Source organism: Siniperca chuatsi, linkage group LG12 (genome assembly GCF_020085105.1).
Source record: "Siniperca chuatsi isolate FFG_IHB_CAS linkage group LG12, ASM2008510v1, whole genome shotgun sequence".
NCBI classification, from domain to species: Eukaryota; Metazoa; Chordata; class Actinopteri; order Centrarchiformes; family Sinipercidae; genus Siniperca; species Siniperca chuatsi.
The window spans coordinates 15,719,888-15,738,999 of record NC_058053.1 but is presented as its reverse complement, the minus strand read 5'-3'; the positions used below and the strand labels follow the sequence as shown (position 1 = coordinate 15,738,999).

Below are 19,112 nucleotides of genomic sequence, written 5' to 3'. Positions count from 1 at the left end.
ATTATATATGACAAAAAGAAACAGCAAATCCTCACATTTGAAAAGCTACAACCAGACAATGTTTGTTGTTTTTTCGCTATTTTTGCATGAAAGATGACTGAAACGATTCGAAAATAGTTGCTGATATTTGTCTGTCGAACAACTAATCGATTAATCATCATTTCAGTAATTCAGTGTGATGGTTCACTGACTTTCACTGGATCTGTATTGTCATGATACAATCATATAGTGTTACAGTACTATTTTACCAAATTCTTTCCAACTAACATCTATTTCATTATGCATAAATTAGCTTTATTGTGATATTTGCTGATGTGAGAAAATATTCTTATTAATAGTATGATATTGATTTTGACCATTATACCATTCCCTGTGTGGGTCCCATAGGGTCATGTGACTGAGGGAGGGGAGCAGCTGGAGAGCTGACTTCCCCCTTGCCCTAAGCTCAGACGCAGACGTGAAAAGATAACATTCTCCCCTGCTGTGGCCCACAGAGGAATCTGTAGGTCGGGCCCACTCCTAGGTGGTTTGACTGGGGCTGCGTTGTCTTGGAATGCCCCTCAAGCAGTTGCATCAACAAGCAGCGAAACAGAAGCTTGGCCTAATCTCAACTCTGTTACTAAACAGTTACTATCTCAGCTGAAGTCAGGCAGTAGAACCAGGCCTGCAATAAAAACTTGAGTGACTAATGTTTGTCTATCACAGTTTGTGATGACTCATTTGATATACTGCACTACTGATTGAGAAACAGTTGAATGATCTGCTCTTCAGTCTTGGTCTTTAGCAGTTAATGTGGGCCAAGATTTGTCCATGTTGTTTCTGAAGTGCCTGCTACAATCTGATGTGCTCAGTCTGGCAGCTTATCTGTGTTGTTTACGTGGAAAATCACTGCAGCTGATTCGTTTGTTGGTGGCCTCATAATGTATGTATTTTGCAAATGCTTGAGTGGTTCCTTTGAATACTTCTGCACGCATGCGATTGAAGTGCCCCATTGTTGTCTCATTCTCTCCTAGCTTGTTCCTCTTGATGAAATTTAAGCCAGCTTATTTCAGCTGTCCCACACAAGGCGTGGACAGTCCCTGACCAGTCTGTAATACTTGAGGAATGTGTATCTTTTGTTTGCCTTTGTCAACCCTGTGTCACTGTACAGGTGCAGGTGTGTGGTTAGATAGCTTCATTGTGTGTGTGTGTGTGTGTGTGTGTGTGTGTGTGTGAGGGTGTTTAACTCCCCCAGTCAGCACAGCTGAGTGTAGGAGGGGCCATTGCCTCAGCCTGGGTGTGAGTCCACTGCTTTCAGATGGACAGAGCAGTCTGAGAGGGGAGGGTGTAAGCACGAGTCTGTGAGGAGAAACTTCCCAAAGTTTTTCCAGCGCAAAGATTTTTCTCCATTGGATATGCTGGCTGTCCACTCCTCTTTGGGATCTAGCTCGGAGATATCTTACCACAGCTGTTGACAATGCAAGGAAGAGCTAGTAAAGCTCCAAAGAAGGAGCTGGTCATTGAGAGTCCGCAGCAGTACAAGAGCTTGGCTGCAGCTGAGGCTGAGTTAGACACGGTGCCGCAGGTGGTGGTAAGTCATTCAAGGACTTTATATAAAGACATGTGAGACTTTTTGGTTTATAAATCTCCGTTGGCTTGTCAAAGCTGTTCTGATCTACAAGTACATCTTACAGCGTGCAGTGCTGTAAAAGTTAATTACAGTCATAAAGTCCCGAAGCAGGTGTCATGTGAGCTTCTGTGCACTTTTGTCATCTCTTTCCTTACACACAATGTTGCCAACTCACATTCAAAATGTGTAACGTTAGCACCAGCATAGAGGAATGTTGAACTTTACCCACACTTAACTACCTGGAGGGAAGCAGCACACAGTTTCCTCAAGTTTATTCTTTAAGATGACCTTGGCTTGTAAAACATTTCATTTGGCTCAAAAGGGTTAGGGTTACACTTGCACTGCAATGAAGGTGTCCAGTGGTTGGATCTCTACAGAGCCAACTGAACGGTCGGTAGCAAAAGATAGAATGTATCAGTCAGTAGAGAGGCACTACACAGCACTATTGTTCATTGCTGTGAGAGGGTGCAGTGATGGGAGGAGTGGGTGCTGCAGCTAAACAGCTGCTAGATCACTGTGGAGAGGGAGTGGAAGAGATGGCTTCATACGTTTCTGTTTTATGCTCTTTCCAGGGATGACTGTCTGCTTGTTAACTTAGTTATACAGATGTGGAACATGCAGCCTGCATTGTTCTGGTCATTTTATGTTTTTACACTGTATGGTATGGTGTATTTTAAAAAATACTAGAAATATAGGAAATAGAGAGATACATAAACTCACCAAGTGTTTTAAAAAGCCATTTCCAAGGACTGATAAGACAATAATACAATATAACGTTGGGACTAGGTCCACTGACTATGGTCAGCAATGTGGGTTAAGGGAATGACAGAGCTCTTGCTTATTTATGTTTTACATTTTCTTACTCAGTGCTGAGTGTACTGTGTGGTTGACCACCTTCAGCCACTGACAAAGCAATGTGGACGAGCCCACAGGGGTATGGAGAGAAACGATAGTCAGCAACAGCAGAGTGGGGTTAGGAATCCATCACTGGTGAGAAGAGGGCACCGTCCTTATAATGGGGTCAAACCTTTTTAGCAGCCAGTTTAAATATCAGAATCCCTTTCAATTTCTGGAGTGCAGTAGCTTCAGCTTCACCAGGTTTTTGGGACAGTAAAAGGTTTTTGGTGAAGTGACAAAATGCAAGACTCTCTCCCTTTGTTTTTGTGTGTTCATTATTAACTCCTTTCACATCTGACCCGAACTCCCTCTCACTTGCAGAAGGTGTATGTTAATATCTACTTCCGTGTCATTGTCATTGGTTAATTTTTCCAGGACACTGGTAAATAATGACAATGCAGCTGTGTGCACCTGGTGTTCTTAAGGTTTCACTGCCTGATACAGGCTGTCTGGTCTGTGTATAGCGATGCAGAGATTTTAGGCATTTTAGGTCATTTCAAGCGAGACACAGACACATCTTATCTCTCTGGCATCTTAAATTCCTTCCTGACTTACCTGTCCTGCCTTCAGAAATCTCTGCATCAATCTCTCTGCTTTTTCTGTCTCCTGGTAGAGAGAAAAAACTGCTTATTTAAGTGTGACTGCATTTAATTGTAACTACATTTGTGTTATGTTCAGATAAAGCTGTGAATAAACAGTTGACTGATAATGTCACAACCTGCATTAGTTGGCAGACATGGTGGCACCATCTCTGGTCTGCTATCCCCTCCTTGTCCTTGAAACTGATACAAGGTCGTGTCCCCTCTGTCCTCAATGTGAGCTGTGCTCTGTTATTAACAAGGTTGCTAGCAACATGTATTTAAGCAGGTCAATATCCATGACTCTGCCTCTGAGATCATGCTAGTATTATCAGTCCCAGATGTGAAGGCAACATGTGAGCTGTGCTGTCGCTCAGCCCTGAAGTCTGGCGACGTGTCACTGTTCATTTTTCACTTTGCTGTCTTCCTGGCTGTTAGATTTATCCTCCAGTCCCATCAGCTAGAAGTGTTGACAGCTTTCTCTCCATCTAATGGCTACTGTATCTTTGCAGCACATAAGCACTCTCGGCCGCTGGAGTTTAGTGGGTCAGTACTTAAACATTATGCAGATGCATAATTGTGTTGTATGTAGTGACTATTATAGAAGTGGAGTGTGATTGTTTCCTTGACTGACATGTCATGCGTTTGCTCTCACGGAGGGATAAGCTCATCAAGAACTTCCCGCTGCTGAGGCAGATGCATTTTCTCTGAGCAGATGGAGCCCTGATAGACTTATCGCAGTGTATCTAACAGATAGCATGTGTTGGTGTAGCCCAATCTGACAGCACACCTAGATCAATCAAACTCAATGTAGAGGCCTATCTATACACAACACAATTTCTTCTCCTGTGCACAGTTATGTGTTTGTTGGATTTGGCTTGGAAACTCTGTAGGCTTGGACTAAGAATATCATATCAGCTTTTCTGTTTTTTTGGTGCTTAGTTGGTCAGATCATCTAACTATAATAATATACAATATTCAATATTAATATTTAACGTGTACACTACGTGTACTGTTATTACACGTGTAGTGCAGTAGATGCTGCGCTTAGGCATCAGACAGGTTGACCAAAGACAGCATTGCTCTGCCAACGCTTAAACTCAAGGCTTCTTCTTTGCTCTCACTGAATGTAGTTTTCATTTCCTCTGTACATACTAGTCTCTGTTATTATTCCAATTGAAAGTATAATCATCAATAGCAAAATTTAGCCTCACTTTATATTTTAGTGACGTCCGCTCACATCCCGCTTACAGGGTATTAGTATTTTCCTTAAAGTAAATGTGTACTATACATCAACTTCAATTTCACTCTCATTCAGTGAATTTTACCTGCTGAAGGATGGGGACTGAAACCTGTTAATAAAGTCATAAGTGCTTGACAGTGTGCGGAGTCGGTAATCAAAGCACTGCCAACCATGAACCGCAACTTTCCCGGTTCTTGTCCAGTCGGGGGTCTTTTGTTGTATGTCATTACCCATCTTTCTCCTTCCTCATTTGCTGTCATCTCTCTAATGGATCTAGCTAATAAGGGCTCCTAAAAGCCTTGCGTGTCTTTGCATGCATCTTACCCTTAGTATTGGAGTTACCAGTGTTTGTGAACGTACATTAAATGTCCTACTAACAGAGTGCTTCGTCTGTGCTCTTCAGGTGAAACCGAAGGTGATCGAGCCGCTGGACTATGAAAATGTGCTGGTGCAGAGGAAGACACAAATCCTCAGTGATGTCCTCAGAGACATGCTGCAGTTCCCCTTGGAGGACTTTGAGGTGAGTTTCACACCTGCATTTTTGCTGGGCAGAAAGCGTCACAGCCGCACTTGCGGAAAAACTGCCTCAAAAGCCTTACTGTACTAAATCTGTCTCTGGGTATTGTAAATGGGATTATATTGCTAGAAAGCATGTTAGGTTTTATCTATGGCAGTGATGTAAAGGTAGTGGTGATATGTAGCTTAGGGAGTGGTAATAACACTGCCAGAGTTAGGGCGTTGATTTCCAGTGGGGCTACTCGTGTTACTGCTGTTGAAAGTAAGGCACTTTGAGTGAAAAATATCCAGTAAATAATGCGTGTTATGCAGTTTTTTTTTTTAGAAAGTGCTCCATAACCATACAAGGTCCTACCATTAATTGTCATCTGTGCAACATCATTATTTACCCACCCACTTGCATGTTTTTCTTTGTTGTATTTGTTTGGCTTTGGCCCAGGCGTGGCCATTTTTGCGAGTACTGGGTGGGGTTGTTCACAGAGGCTTTCATTTTGTTTACATCCTTCCACTCTGTAGCGAGAGAGGTGTCAGGGGCCATCTGTTTATTTGGCTCATTCTGTCTCCAATGTTGTGACAGAGTAAGTGTTATCTCCAGCCACATTGCACAGGACGTACGCTCCCTCACACTTTCCACAATGAGGATGGAAAATCTAAAATGGAAATCTGGCCCAGTGCTGGTACTTCTGGACTTTAGACTTCTTTGAAAGATGTCCTTACCAACAGCAGCAATGAGATGTACAGTATATCCTCAAATCTGACCCTGTCACTCCGTCTCACGGTCCAGTGGAAATTTTATAGAGCTTTTATTGTTATAGCTCTCCTTTCAGTGAGAGAAGTCTTTGTTTCACTAACCATGATGACTTTAACATCTTTTGTCTGAATGCCTACACTGGAGAATAAGGCACTACAAATATGAGTGATTTTGATGATTTATATACTGTAGCAAATGTTGTGTAAATGTACTATTTATTGTTTCATGTAAGTGTAAAATAGTTATTGATGCACTTTAAAGTGCTTCATCTCAAGCCCCTTTCCCACCTGCACCTTAACCTGAAAATCTGGGGAAATTCTCCATGTCATAGTCATATGGGTAGAGCAGCTGTTATTGATTTAAGACACTGTGGACACCACGGCTCTAGTGGGAGTAAAATTCTCAGATAGTGTACACAAAATGTTGCAACATTTTCAGATAAAGTTTTCTTTTAACAAAAAGTCAGAAGGAAAATGTGATGGTGCACAGGCCCAAGTGTTTCAGAAAGGGCTTTCCGTTAAGATTAGAACAATTGTGCTTCATCATTACAGTCATTTGTAGCATCATCATACCACTTTCAAAATCAGGTTTAAATGAATATGTTCATACAGTTGACGGGTTAAGGTGGCGACCATGAACCGCAATGTCCCCAATGTCTACTTCGGCCGAGGACTTTTGTTGCACGTCATTCCCTATTTCTCTCTCCCCCCACTCATTTCCTGTCGTCTCTCTGCTGTCCACACTCAAAAAAATTTAAAAAATGCCCCCAAAAAATTCCATGCAGTTTTAGCATACACCAATATACATAACATGTTTGAAATAAACTTCTCTGAAACCAATACCCCCATCATGCTCAGTAATTCTGAGGACACCCTTGAGTCAGCTACCAAGCAGCAACACATCGTATGATTAATTATTTTGTGAGTTGTTAACTTAAAAAAAACTTTGTTTATATGATAGCACTTGAATGTGCCAGATGGGTAGAGTTTTCAAATCATTCTGTCCTTTCAAATGCATTACCACGCAACAATAACATGTTTTTGACAAAAATAAAACCAAATTTTGCAGATGCATCTAAGCATTATTTGATCTACAGTATACAGGAAGGTGTTGTCATGTGAGAACAGACTCGACCAACTGTAAAAGTGAGGTTTGTCACTAAACCTGGTTATTTTGCTGGTTAAATGTGTAATGGGGACGTCAGTGTATTTAGAGTGAAGAATCTTTAAATAATTCCCAGTTACTGTTCTGTACAAACTCTCATTAATGGAGATGGCTGTGTGGAATAGAAGAAAGGTGAAAAGGAAGTGTTTCTAACTTTGGGCTCTGTACAAAGCCAGGGGTTGTTACAGTTTACAAAGGCCTGGCAGCTGGGTGCTCAGTGACAGCGGGGCAGCCTTGACTTGTATCATGCTCCTCCAGCCTGCTGCTATGAACATAACATACCAGCTTTACACACAAACAGTACGTTGTCAGGGACTGACAGGTGATTCTGACTAAGAAAAAACCCCACAGGCACAGTGATTGACCCTAACATCTGTTTTGACCTCCCCAGAATCAGCTTCTGTGTCAAGGCCCTTTCAGTGTTTGGTGCTTTTAGTGAAAGTAGGTATGGCCAGTGTGTATTCGTACAGAAACCTCAATATGCATAAAGACGGTGCTAAGTATACAGTGCTAGTTAGTGATAAATCAAGGCCAAAACAGACAGAAAGAGCTCCTTGTCTGTGTTGTTATTTTTGTATAAATCCTGTTTTTGGCAGTTCCTCAGTCATAGAAACCTCTGCCTTATCTTATTCCCACTGGCACATCAAAAGTCATGTGTTGGTACTGGTCTTTTGTTAGCCAGTGTTTATATTATCTCCATCTGGTTTTGATCTTGAAGCTGTTGGCACAAGGCAATTCTGTGCAGGTCTCTCTACGAGGTTTCTGGCGAAATTTGTCGAGGATTACCAGGATGGGGCCCTTCCTTCCCTCTTCTCCTCAATTTGAGGTATACATTAGGTCTGGGCCCAACCCTGCTGTAAAGCCCACAGATAAGGACATTATTTCTTTCCTTTACTTCAACTACGTTGCAGTTTCCAAAAAGTTTCAATAACACCACATACTGTATGTGCACTGTAGTTTTTTGCAAACATTTCTCAAACAGTAGTAAATAGTGTATTTGTTGGGACTGCTTTCAGCCACGGATTTGATGTACTACTGAGTATTTACAGCAGCAGGACAGGGTTTGTGGGATTGACTGAAAATAAACTACAGTGTCCATGTTCATCTAAATTAAACATGTCACCGTGCAATGGTGAGGCTCATTTATGTGTTTTTAATAATTTTTGGACAACAATGGAGGTCTAATGGACAGAGGTGTAAGATAAATCATGGCTGGCAATACTTGTTTGCTGAGGTGGTAATATCTAGAAGCACATTTGGTTCAGGTACGGCTGAGAAAGGAAGATGATTTTCCAAATAAAATGTTGATGGAGTCCTGCTGAGTGCAGCTATATCCCGTGCTAATTTTGTGCTTATTTCACCAGAGAATCCCATGGTTCTCCCTGGCGACTTGTAGCCCAATTAAATGCTTCCTGTTGCCCGCTTCCTGGCTCCCTCTTACCTCCATGCCTGTTTATTTCTGCTGCTTGGATTGCAAAGATTGTCATCTCCCCTGCAGGAAACCTGGCTAGCAGAGAGGAAGGGGAGACTTCAGGTTCACAAATACGAGCTTAGTATGGAATTTGTCGTAGTTGACACGACCAGCGCTCAGTCAAATGGGAGGTCATTCAGAGGAACAGTGAGGCAAAAGAGAAAGATGGCAGTTTCATATTTTAGCCTAAGTGTCATTTCAGATGTCAAGAAGACACATGATTGCAGTTAGGATGATCGTTATATAAAATACTGTTTTTGTGTGTGTGTTTTTTCATTTCTCAAAGTAGCCAATTCCATTTAAACTTTCTTAAAACTGTTTTTATCCCTTTTTTATACAGTATTATACATGATGCATTAGCAGTGAAATAAGGCACCACAGCTAAGAAAAATTACGTATACTACTGGGCTGCAGCTAGCGGTTATTTTCATTTTCAGTATATTTTCTTGATTAATTGATTAATTATTTGGTCTATAAAATGTCAGAAAACAGTTAAAAAAAGCATGTTACATTTTTCTATAGCCAAAGGTGTCCAAAACCCAAAACTATTTAGTTTACAATGGTATAAACAGAGAAAAGCATCAAATCCTCACCTTTTTAAGAAGCTGAAACAAGAGAATGTTTGGTATTTTTGCTTGAAAAATGAAAACAATTATTCTATTTGTTAGTGATTAATTTTCTGTCGATCGACTAATAGATTCATATACAAATCATATCATATTGCATATTGTGATAAAAAAGAAAAGCTAGAAATTTAAAAAAGTTTTTGGTTTTTTTCATTCCATCAACTTGATGTTTTCAAGGGATCATTGGATTGAACTGGATACTGTTTTATTTTTGGGATTATAAACACATTTAACTAATGTTCTTTTTCTTCAATAGATACACTATGTGGTCATAAAAGTTTCATTTGATTCCGTCTGCAGTAAATTGGACTGTAAACTAATGACATGGAACATATTCCTGCTCAAAGCACTTTTCATTTCAATAAAATGTGTTTGGAAAAGATAATCAAGGTTTTGTCTGCATCCCCCACATCATAGAAAACACAGCTGATGAGCATTTATCTTGCACAAAGCCAGAATTCACTTGTTTCCTTCTAACTCAGTCAGCTGAATTGCTATCACTTAATGGTTCTATTCATATTTCAGTCTTGCTCACAGGGATTATGTGTGGTCAAATGCACTTTATTTTTAAATTTCAGAGTTAATCCTCCTGCCATAACCTGCTGGTGATGTTGTTGCCCATGGCAGTATTTTACTCAGGGAAAGTTTAAATAGAGCTTCAGCTTTCACACTGCTGCTTAAAAAAACACTTAACTAAAACTGATTGGTTGTCTATGATAGTGTAAGATATACTGTGATCTTGAAATAGTTATTTATATACTTATTATACTTATACATTTTGAACCATTGCTTTAATCTTAAAATATAATTTACTGGGAGATACCGTCACACCATCTTCACAACGTACCTGTGTTTTTAGCACTGCTAGCGGCATGGCTGTAGGGATGGCAATGTCAGTCTGATCAGTCCACCACTTTGGTCCAGACTGAAATAATATCTCAACAACTATTGGATGGATTGGCATGAATATTTGTACACACATTCATGTCCAAAGGATACTGACTTGGTAACTTTTCCTTTAGCGCCACCATGAGGTTCACAGGTTTTGAGTGAAATGTCTCAACAACTATCGAATGGATTGGCATGAAATTTATTACAGGTATCCGTGTATCCCTTACGATCAATTGTAATTACTTTGGTTTTTCTCATACTTTTCATCTAGCGGCATCACCAGGTCAAAACTTTAAACTGTCCAATACTTTGGTTTATGACTAAATACCCGCAAAACTAATGACATTCCCATCAGCCTCAGCTGTAGTTTGTGTTTACTGCTGAGTGGCTAAACAAAGATGGTGAACATGGTAAACTTTATACCTGATTAACATCAGCATGTCATTTTGAGCATGTTAGCATGCTGATATTAGCATTTAGCTCAAAGCAACACTGTGCGTAAGTACAGCCTTACAGAGCAGCTATGGCTGTCGACACTTAGTCTTGTATAAATATGATTTGAGGCTTTTGCTTAGACAGCAGAGCCTTGATTTTTGATCCCCTTTGAAACTGCTGTTTGGCTCCAGCGCACACTGAACCTGTTGGTCATTAGGGAAAGGCTTAAAAGAAGCATTATAGGTGCTGATTACTCAGAGTGCGCCTGTACAACAGTGGCAGAGAGCCAGACTCAGGGTGTGTCTGTGGGTCCCGGAGCTGAACAGTATGGACAAGCATCCTGCCCCCCCCCTCACATACTGCCCCTTTGAACCCTCAGAAAGACATCAGTTTTTTCTCAAATGTAGAATAATATTTAAAAGAACACCCCAGAGCAACTGTGTCCAGCTGAGACCACAAACTGTAATACTGGGTCAAGGTGTCCAGCTTGAGTAATGTCTTCCACGTTTTGTTTCAATTTCACTTTTACAGTGTTGTCATGTTTGTTGTAATTTCCCTGTTCTGTTTTATTTGTTGAAAAAAATGTTGCTTTGTTTTACAGATTTCAACTTTGAGGCGGCAAGGGAGAACACTCTACCCTACCGTGCCTGAAAATGCAGAGAGGGAGGCTCAGAGTCTGTTTGTCCAAGAGGTAAACTGATTTAAAGGCTCCCAAAAACATATTTTCTGAATCAACTTCTTAGTATGAGTAATGGGGTCCTACATAAACACACAATTTTCTGCCAAAGTTAGAACACACATATGTCACATAAGAGATTTCTGTATTTGTGTTTTTGTCCGGGCTTTTCTCACTGCTTTGAAGTGGGGAGGGCTCAGATGGGAAAAAAGTGATTATTATTATATAGTATTTCCATCCACTAATCAGGATTTGGCACTAATCAAGACCAATGTGAATCCAATCTGATGAAACCACACCCACACAGTCCTGATGACGCATAGTGATTGAGTTTAGTTAAGTATTAAACTCTTAACAAATAACATCAAACAATATTTTATCAAAACTTTAACTTTGAGTGTTGTTTATGAAGTTATGAATATTTAATGCTATTGAGAAAACCAAGTTTTTAGGGGCTTGAAAGAGAAAATGTATAAAATGATGCACAAGACATTTACAACTTTTCCAGCTATAAAAAGCACAGCTGGGATATGCATACTCCCCTCAATATGAGTTCGACATAGATTCAACAAAAGCACTGAAACAAGTAGATAAAGACTATGCTGTATTAATGTTGTTATCAAGCCAAATATAAAGTTTTATTTAACGTCAGCGTAAATTTAAGGGAAATATTGGGGAAATTCAGAATACCCACAGAACTACAGACACTAAAGGTGTCTATGATTATGAGAGAAACTTTTATGCAGGTCGGTATTAACACAAATAAAAAACACAAAGCATACATAAATAAATTAACAAAAAAATTGTTTCTGTTATGCACCAGACATTAGATAAAAACTTCAAGCACTATAACTGATAAAAACAAATACTGACAGTTTTATTTAATTGCAGAACATGAAAAAACCGGGTGGCAGTAAGTGCAAAGTCTGGTACAAGAGGTTAGGAAGTGGTTAGGAAAGTATATCATCTGCATGTAAACCACAATGACGCATTGCTGCAGAATAGTGACACTAATGTGAGTCAATACCCAATTTGTGACCTAATATTAGCAGCAATGTACACAGCACATCATAGCAGATCAGGAAGTAGCCTGTAGAAACTGTTGCGTAAATGGTATCTGGGCTCATTACAGATCATTACTGGAGGCAACTGGACTATTTGTACTGTTTATGCCAGGGGACGTTGGAATGATAAAGTGCAATTAATTTCTACAATCCACGAGTTTATCAAACTTCTGGTTATTTTCTGTCATTGTTGGTTTATAGTGCTGTCTGTCTGTGCTGTGTTTTGAACATATTTCCTATCAAATGGTTCATTTCAATCTAAGAGCAGTTTGGTTGCAGCAAAAGTCCATAAGTTCTTAAAAAACACACACAGAAGTTCCTAAGATGTGTTTGTTTAGTAATTTAATTTCTGTAGAAATGAAAAACATGCTGTTCTAGTTGGTGCTGATAAAATTATGAATTATGACTACAGGAGGGGAAATGTATTTTTCTCCAGACCATCACAGTGGTTTACCATTCGGCCCATGTACACTGCTCTTACTGTCTTCTTAAGCCAAAGACCAACTGGCTGCCCACAATTCACCTTCCAGGTCAAAGGTCAGTGTTTAGGAAGCCTTGTCTGAAGTCATAAAGATACTAAAACTCCCGGTTTAGTGTTGTGTGACATCACCAGGACAGCTGTGCGGATGAACCCAGCAGGAGCCTCTCTTTTTCCGATTGCTCTCCTGATCAGGTTGCATTTCGTCTCCCTGTCGGCGCACTTCTCGTAAACGGCATGTATTTCTGCAGAATAGATACCAGTGAGCTACTCCTATCACTGCCTCTAACAATGAACAGATGTCTCCTTTCCAAGTAAAGGGAGATTGAGATACACTCCCTCCCAGTTTGTGCTAATGGAGGGTTACACTGAGCTGGAGTGTGAACACTCATTTTTCCTCAAGGATTTCACCACATAGGTTTTAATTGTTGCTCCAAACAACCATTGTATTGTGATTGTGCTTTCTTGTGATTCATAGAAAGCAACTGTAAAAAGATATTTTATCAGCCACTGCATTTTATTAATTATAGCAATTCAATCTGGCTTTCTTTCAAAGTATCTCATCTTGTGGATAGGTTTCATTTTCTGCTCAATGTGCTATCTGCTGAAATTTGAGGATTATCAGACTTAGATTGAACCTAACATTAAAGGGGAACTCCACCGATTTTACAAGTGTTGAGGAGTACTAATGCATTTGTGAACAAAGTTAAAAAGCCTTCTGTGGCCCCAGAGGGAGCTGTGCAAAATCTGATGAATTTTTTAGCGTCGATTGGGGCTGAAGACTTAAAAGTATTTTTCTCAACTGTTCATTGTGAGTCTGACAATGTTATAGGAGTGCAATGCTAAATCAATGGAGCACTCTTTTAAAGGTGTCAGTATGCTTCAACCGAAGTTCTAGCCAGATGGATCAAACAGCATCTGAAACCTCCCCCCACAACTTTCTGACATTGGAATTGGCTTCGGCTGCTCCCGACAATTTCGGTAACTTTCTCAAACCAACAATTCGACAATTATGCCCCTTTCATGTAGCAATTGGCCAGCTGTGAGATAGTAAGCAGATTTAGAATTTTTTCTTTTTGAGTGTGAACTGAGTGCAAAACCAAGAAAGCCTTCAAGGAAAGATTGTTCAAAAATTATCCCCATACTTAAACGATTATTGCATCTCGTCTCTCTCAATGACTGTAAGCCTTTCGCCCCACCTTTGAGTTTGACCATTCTGAATATCTATAAACACCTTCAGACATGATTGGACAACACGTCTTACAAACTAGTTTGTTTCAAGCATACTGACACCTTAACACTATTTTACTATGTAATTTGTTTCCGTTCCGTTTTGTCTTCTCAGTGCATTAAGACCTACAAGTCTGACTGGCATGTCGTCAACTACAAGTATGAGGACTATTCTGGAGAATTTCGACAGCTTCCAAAGTAAGTCCATAGTTAAAAACCTCAACACTACTGTACACTATATTCACAGAGGTAATGTGGTAGTGTGCCAAAACATTCTTATGATGGGCAAGTAAGGACAGCTACTGCATATAATATATGGATGCCAGAGGTTTTAAACTAAAAGACACAGTGCACACACTAGACAAACTGTCACCTTTTTGTTTCCTGCTTCTGACAAAATGTTGCTGTGACTTAATTACAAGGAAACACAGCGTACAAATATTCTTATTTCCGTGCAACAAAAGAGTGTTTCCTTTTTATGATGCACTGGATAATTTGACTGCAGCCTGTGTGGAAACCACCCTCATTGTCCGAAGATTGTGTCATCAGCTCCAGCCTCTTCCCTAAAGAATATCTATTTTACTGCCAAGATGTTAGAATATGAGTTGACAATGACCTTGACACCATCACTGCTGCCAAATGTTCTGTCACTTTACTGAATCTGGGGAAGTTAAAACAGTACACCCTGACGTGGATCGCCTGTTAAAAACCTCACACCATTTTCGGTTACCTTTGGCGCATTTTCATTTTCCAGCAGGCAGAATACACCTTAACATGTTTCCATGAGATGTCAAGTGCTGCTTTTAAACACTTTCATTTGCCATGATGCTGCCTTTTTCGGACTCTCTCGAAACAGCTGCAAATATGCAAAATTACTTATTTAAAAATATGTCAAAACATAAGGAAAAATCACATAATCTCAGTCACACCACTTCAGACCACATGTGCTAGAACAATTTGCAGACTGAACTGAAATGAAAGCAAATAAGCAAACTCAATCTGCCATATCCATGGCAGTTAAACGTAAAGTTCTGAAGTGCTAAAATTTAAATTACCGGCTAGTAATTGAAATGTACCTAAACATCAAAAGTAAATCATTAAGAAGAGTGTCCTTTTAGAGATAATATTATTATATTTTCTCAGATATTGAAGTAAAGTTGCCAGTATCTCATGCCTGTTAATGAGAATTCATTATTTTACAGCAAAGTGTCCAGACCTGATAAACTGGCTGTCCATGTATTCGAAGTCGATGAGGATGTTGACAAAGATGAGGTGAGTCTATGTTTGCTTCTTTTTTTTGTCTAGTCTTTTCATCCCTTGATATACTAAAAACCAATCCAATCAATAACACAGAGTAATGAAGTACATGTATTTGCAGTGTTTATAGCACATTGGCATTATCCTGTTTCTAGACTGCATTTTTACTCAGGATTATTTACTTTATTAGAAACCTGGCCCAGAAAAGACTACATGGCACTAAATTTTTCTAATTCCAGTCATCAGTTTTGCCTTTCCTGTTTTCATTATAGCTGTTAAAGAGAAAAAAGGCATTTTTGTGTCTAATAGCTGAATTTAATGGAAATAATTAAGTGTAATTAGACTTCAAGACGTTTGCTGGCCCATGTCTTTTTTTGTGCACAATAAAATTTTCCAGCAACATTTGGATCTTTTCAACCTCTTAAAATTCATGTATGACGGAGTGGGTGTGTTTTTACACAGATTAAATGAGTGTTTGTTGTCTTTGGAATGGCTTGTAGGAGTGCACAACAAGGAGGCTCATAAGTCATCAGACAGACACTCAGACTTTGACTTCAAAGATGACATAAAGCTGTGGCTAAAATGTTATCTAACATACTATAAGGTCACGCTACCTCACAAGATGTATGAAGATGATCCTGACCTCTCATCACATGATATGACAAACTGTGCCTCCTACAGGCAACAAGATGCCCTTCAGTATTAGCTGAAATACACTGTTTACACACAGGACCTTTTGGGTTTTTAGAAAACAACACTACAAAGTGTCTCTTTTCCCTTTTATTGCGTGTTCGTTAATGCAGCTGTGATTGAGGAAAGCTGGGCCAGGTCGTCATGGGTCAGGGTCTGTCCTGCTCAGCCTCACAGTCACCCTTACCTCTGACAGGACAGGAGGGGCAGGACTTCAACACAACTAATGACAAGATCCAAATCACCCTATATTCAGCTCCTGCCTCTCTCTCTCCCTCTGGCCTCCAACTCTTTTAAACAGGGAGGTTACTTGTTCAGATGAGAGAAAAGGATTTGAACTCTGCTTCCTCTAAAATCCCCAGAATAAATCATTTATTTTTTGTGTGTTTTGGACCACATGCAGGTTGTGTGATTTGGTTCATCTTCTCTTTGTCTGACTGTAGTTTAGTAATGCAACTGTTTGGTTTGCTGATTTTTTTTTAATCCGTCCTTGACAAAGTTTTCTGGAGCAAACTGGAGTTCAGAGAGAATGAACCCAGTTATTTGTCTGCCTCTTTGGGGACTGGTGAATATTGTCTAGACACTGACGAGGAGAAACAGGCAATGAACCTTTCCAGATGCTTTTCAGATCACAAGGCACACTGAAAATGTTATAATTCCTGCCAGCACTTTTAAAATCCCCTTTTGCTTTATTAGACTGAGAGAAGAAGAAGTGGGGCTGGACCAGGATGAAGACATCTTGAAAGGCCATTCACTCTTCTCATTGTGTGAAATTGCCAGGGATACTTTTCTCACTGTAGTCTTTCAAAGTCGGGAAGTGTAACTGTAAATGACACGTCTTCTGTCCATACAGGGCTGATCTAAACCAGGACAGGGCTGTAGAGTTTGTCCCCATGTCTTCTTCCTTCATTACTCCCCTAATTGGTTTATTTTTTACAGACCATGATAGCTGGTGGATCACTATAGCTTTGTGTTTGGTTGTGGTCATATGCTTACCCAAGTGTGAGATAATCGGGTCCATGTGTCATGGATCCGCTGTAAAGATTGAGATGTTTATTTTGTTTAACAGTCATAGTTTGTTTAATGTTCTTCTGCCTGCTTGTTTGGACTGAGACAGACCTACATCATGTTGAGCTCTGTGTCATCTCAAACCACAACATCAAAGGTTTTCTGCACAGGGAGAGAAGGCTTTGGCTGGGTGTGTTAAAAACATTGGTGAAATGATGATCCACTGTAAAAATATCAAAATCAAGTGTGTTTTTATCTGCATATCCATTTATTTCAACAATTTCTTTGAAACAGGTGACAGTTTTTTGATGTATGGAGTAATTTGTCCCATTTTTAAGTATTTCAACTTGTTTCAACTTGATTTTCGAATCAATGAGAGACTACTTGGCCTGCTGAGATGTTTTTCCCTGGCAGTGTGTAGAGTTTCAGTGTGTATAAAATTTTCTGATCTTGTGTCTTTGTCTCCTGCAGGATACAGCCTCCCTAGGATCCCAGAAAGGCGGGATTTCCAAACATGGCTGGCTGTATAAAGGCAACATGAACAGTGCCATCAGCGTCACCATGAGGGTGAGACAGTGGTGATGGCCACATTTAAACTGAATAAATTAGTCAGTTAATCAATTATTTGATCGGCAGAAAATTAAATGGCAACTGTTTCAATGGATTAATTGTTTGGCATTTTCACTTGAAAAGTGACTCAAACATTTGCTGGTTGCAGCTTCTCAAACGGCAGGATTTGCTGCTGCTAAGACCACTAATTGATTGATTAATTGAGAACATAATTGACAGATTAATCTATAATGAAAATAACCGTTGGTTGCAGCCATAACCACATTACTTTACAAATTAGCAAAACTGAAATGAATTGTATGTATATCGTGTACCACTTACGTAGTAATGATGAAAAGTTGACGAAATGGTGAAAAAACAACATACTATTAGGAGAGTGTAGATTTCTGTCTTGAGTCTAATCTTTTTTTTAATCTATTTTTATTTATAATGATTTCAAGACAAAAGAAATTTTACAAAAGAAAAGAAAAAAACAAGCAAACATCAACAAGACAGGGGTTGGGGTGGGGGGTGCACATGTCTTACTTAGTTGTCCATATTGTCCTTAATTTTATTTAGATGTTGTCGTTGTTTGCAGTGAAGGTGATCCATTTCTGGAGATTATCCATTATCCCCTTTGTCATTTTTTGATCACAACTATTTCCCTCAAGTCAAATCAGTTTTGTTATATAGCCCATAACCACAAATCACACATTTGCTTCAAATGGCTTTAAAATCTGTACAGCGTACAATACCTTCTATCCAAACTATATCCATTGTTTAAGTACAGAAGGTTTTGTTTTGTACCAGGTTTTAGTTATTGCCTTTTCACAGGCAGGCTTCTTATTACTGGCAGCCTAATCTTAAACTGCGTAATGCAGAGGGTGTAGAGGACTTGAAATTGTTATGACCAAAGCATTGCATTTTGTCTTCCAATAATTGAAAGTTGAATGTTATTTCTTCTTTTTGTTTCAGTCGTTCAAGAGGAGGTATTTCCATCTAACCCAGCTCGGGGACGGCTCTTATAATCTGAACTTCTACAAGGATGAGAAGATCTCCAAAGAGCCCAAAGGAACCATTTTCTTGGACTCCTGTATGGGTGTGGTCCAGGTATGCTCTAAAATATTCCAGTCATCTCTGTCCCAAAGGCAGCAATTGTTAAACTGCGATGACCCTGGATGACCCATAACCTGCTTTGCCAAACGGGATATCCCGTGGCCTGGTCCCTCTCGGAAATTAAAGTGCTATTTACCGGGAATGAACTGAGAATTCGGACGTAACAACGTCCTCTTCACAATTCTTTCCTCTGTAAGTTGTACCAGGAAACATTTCAACACAAATTTCTCTAACAGTGATGGACTGCTGCTAAGAAGTATCTGTGAGACCCTCTCTTGTTCATTTCCCTGAAACCTGAGCTCTCCTCCTCCCCAAGGTCAGGCTTTACTGCTGACTCTCAGCTGGAGAAACAAGATGAATGCTGAGGTCTCACTTCCGTGCACTTTCCATCTGCCTCACAATCAATGCCACGTGCAAACATCTGAGTGTAGGCTCACTGGGTGCATTATCAAATGTCTATCATCTCAATAGATGGAGAGAACCAGATTTTCCTGTTGATGCACCCAGCTGGCACTAATCAGATATTTATTGTGGAATGAGAAGGAAGGTGGAGGTTTTTTCCAGGACTGTCTGATTCCTATCATGTGGAGGGGGAGAGTTATAAGCCTAACATGTAGAAGGAGGAGAGGGGTACGCATGGTATTTGATTGCTTTTTGAAATCTTTTGAAAGATTTTTGGAGGTTTTATCAGACCAGGTTATGGTGTCTGTGCCGTCCGCCGAGTTCCTCAAACCGCCACACCACCCAGTTTTCAACCACAGACTCACACAGACAGTTACATTCCTCAGTGGTGGAAGAAGTGAAGTAAGAATGCATCTCCTGGTTCTGTCCAGTCTGGAGAGAAAAACATAAGTAGATTGCAT

The 19,112-nt window shown here is 39.8% G+C and overlaps 1 protein-coding gene across 18 annotated transcripts in view; it reads left to right on the top strand.

The window, feature by feature from the left end:
• The window catches only part of LOC122885512 (dedicator of cytokinesis protein 9-like), an 87,573-nt gene that overhangs the window by 29,501 nt on the left and 38,960 nt on the right, over positions 1–19,112 (top strand). For 14 of the 18 annotated variants that reach the window (XM_044216713.1, XM_044216712.1, XM_044216702.1 and 11 more), the window contains exons 2-7: positions 4,731–4,847; positions 10,783–10,872; positions 13,745–13,827; positions 14,832–14,901; positions 17,056–17,151; positions 18,109–18,243. In XM_044216713.1, the coding sequence (XP_044072648.1) occupies positions 4,731–4,847; positions 10,783–10,872; positions 13,745–13,827; positions 14,832–14,901; positions 17,056–17,151; positions 18,109–18,243 (591 nt within the window). Of the gene's footprint in view, positions 1–1,292; positions 1,571–4,730; positions 4,848–10,782; positions 10,873–13,744; positions 13,828–14,831; positions 14,902–17,055; positions 17,152–18,108; positions 18,244–19,112 lie in introns of those variants that run through there. The other 4 variants (XM_044216714.1, XM_044216710.1, XM_044216709.1 and 1 more) reach the window with 1 other exon arrangement.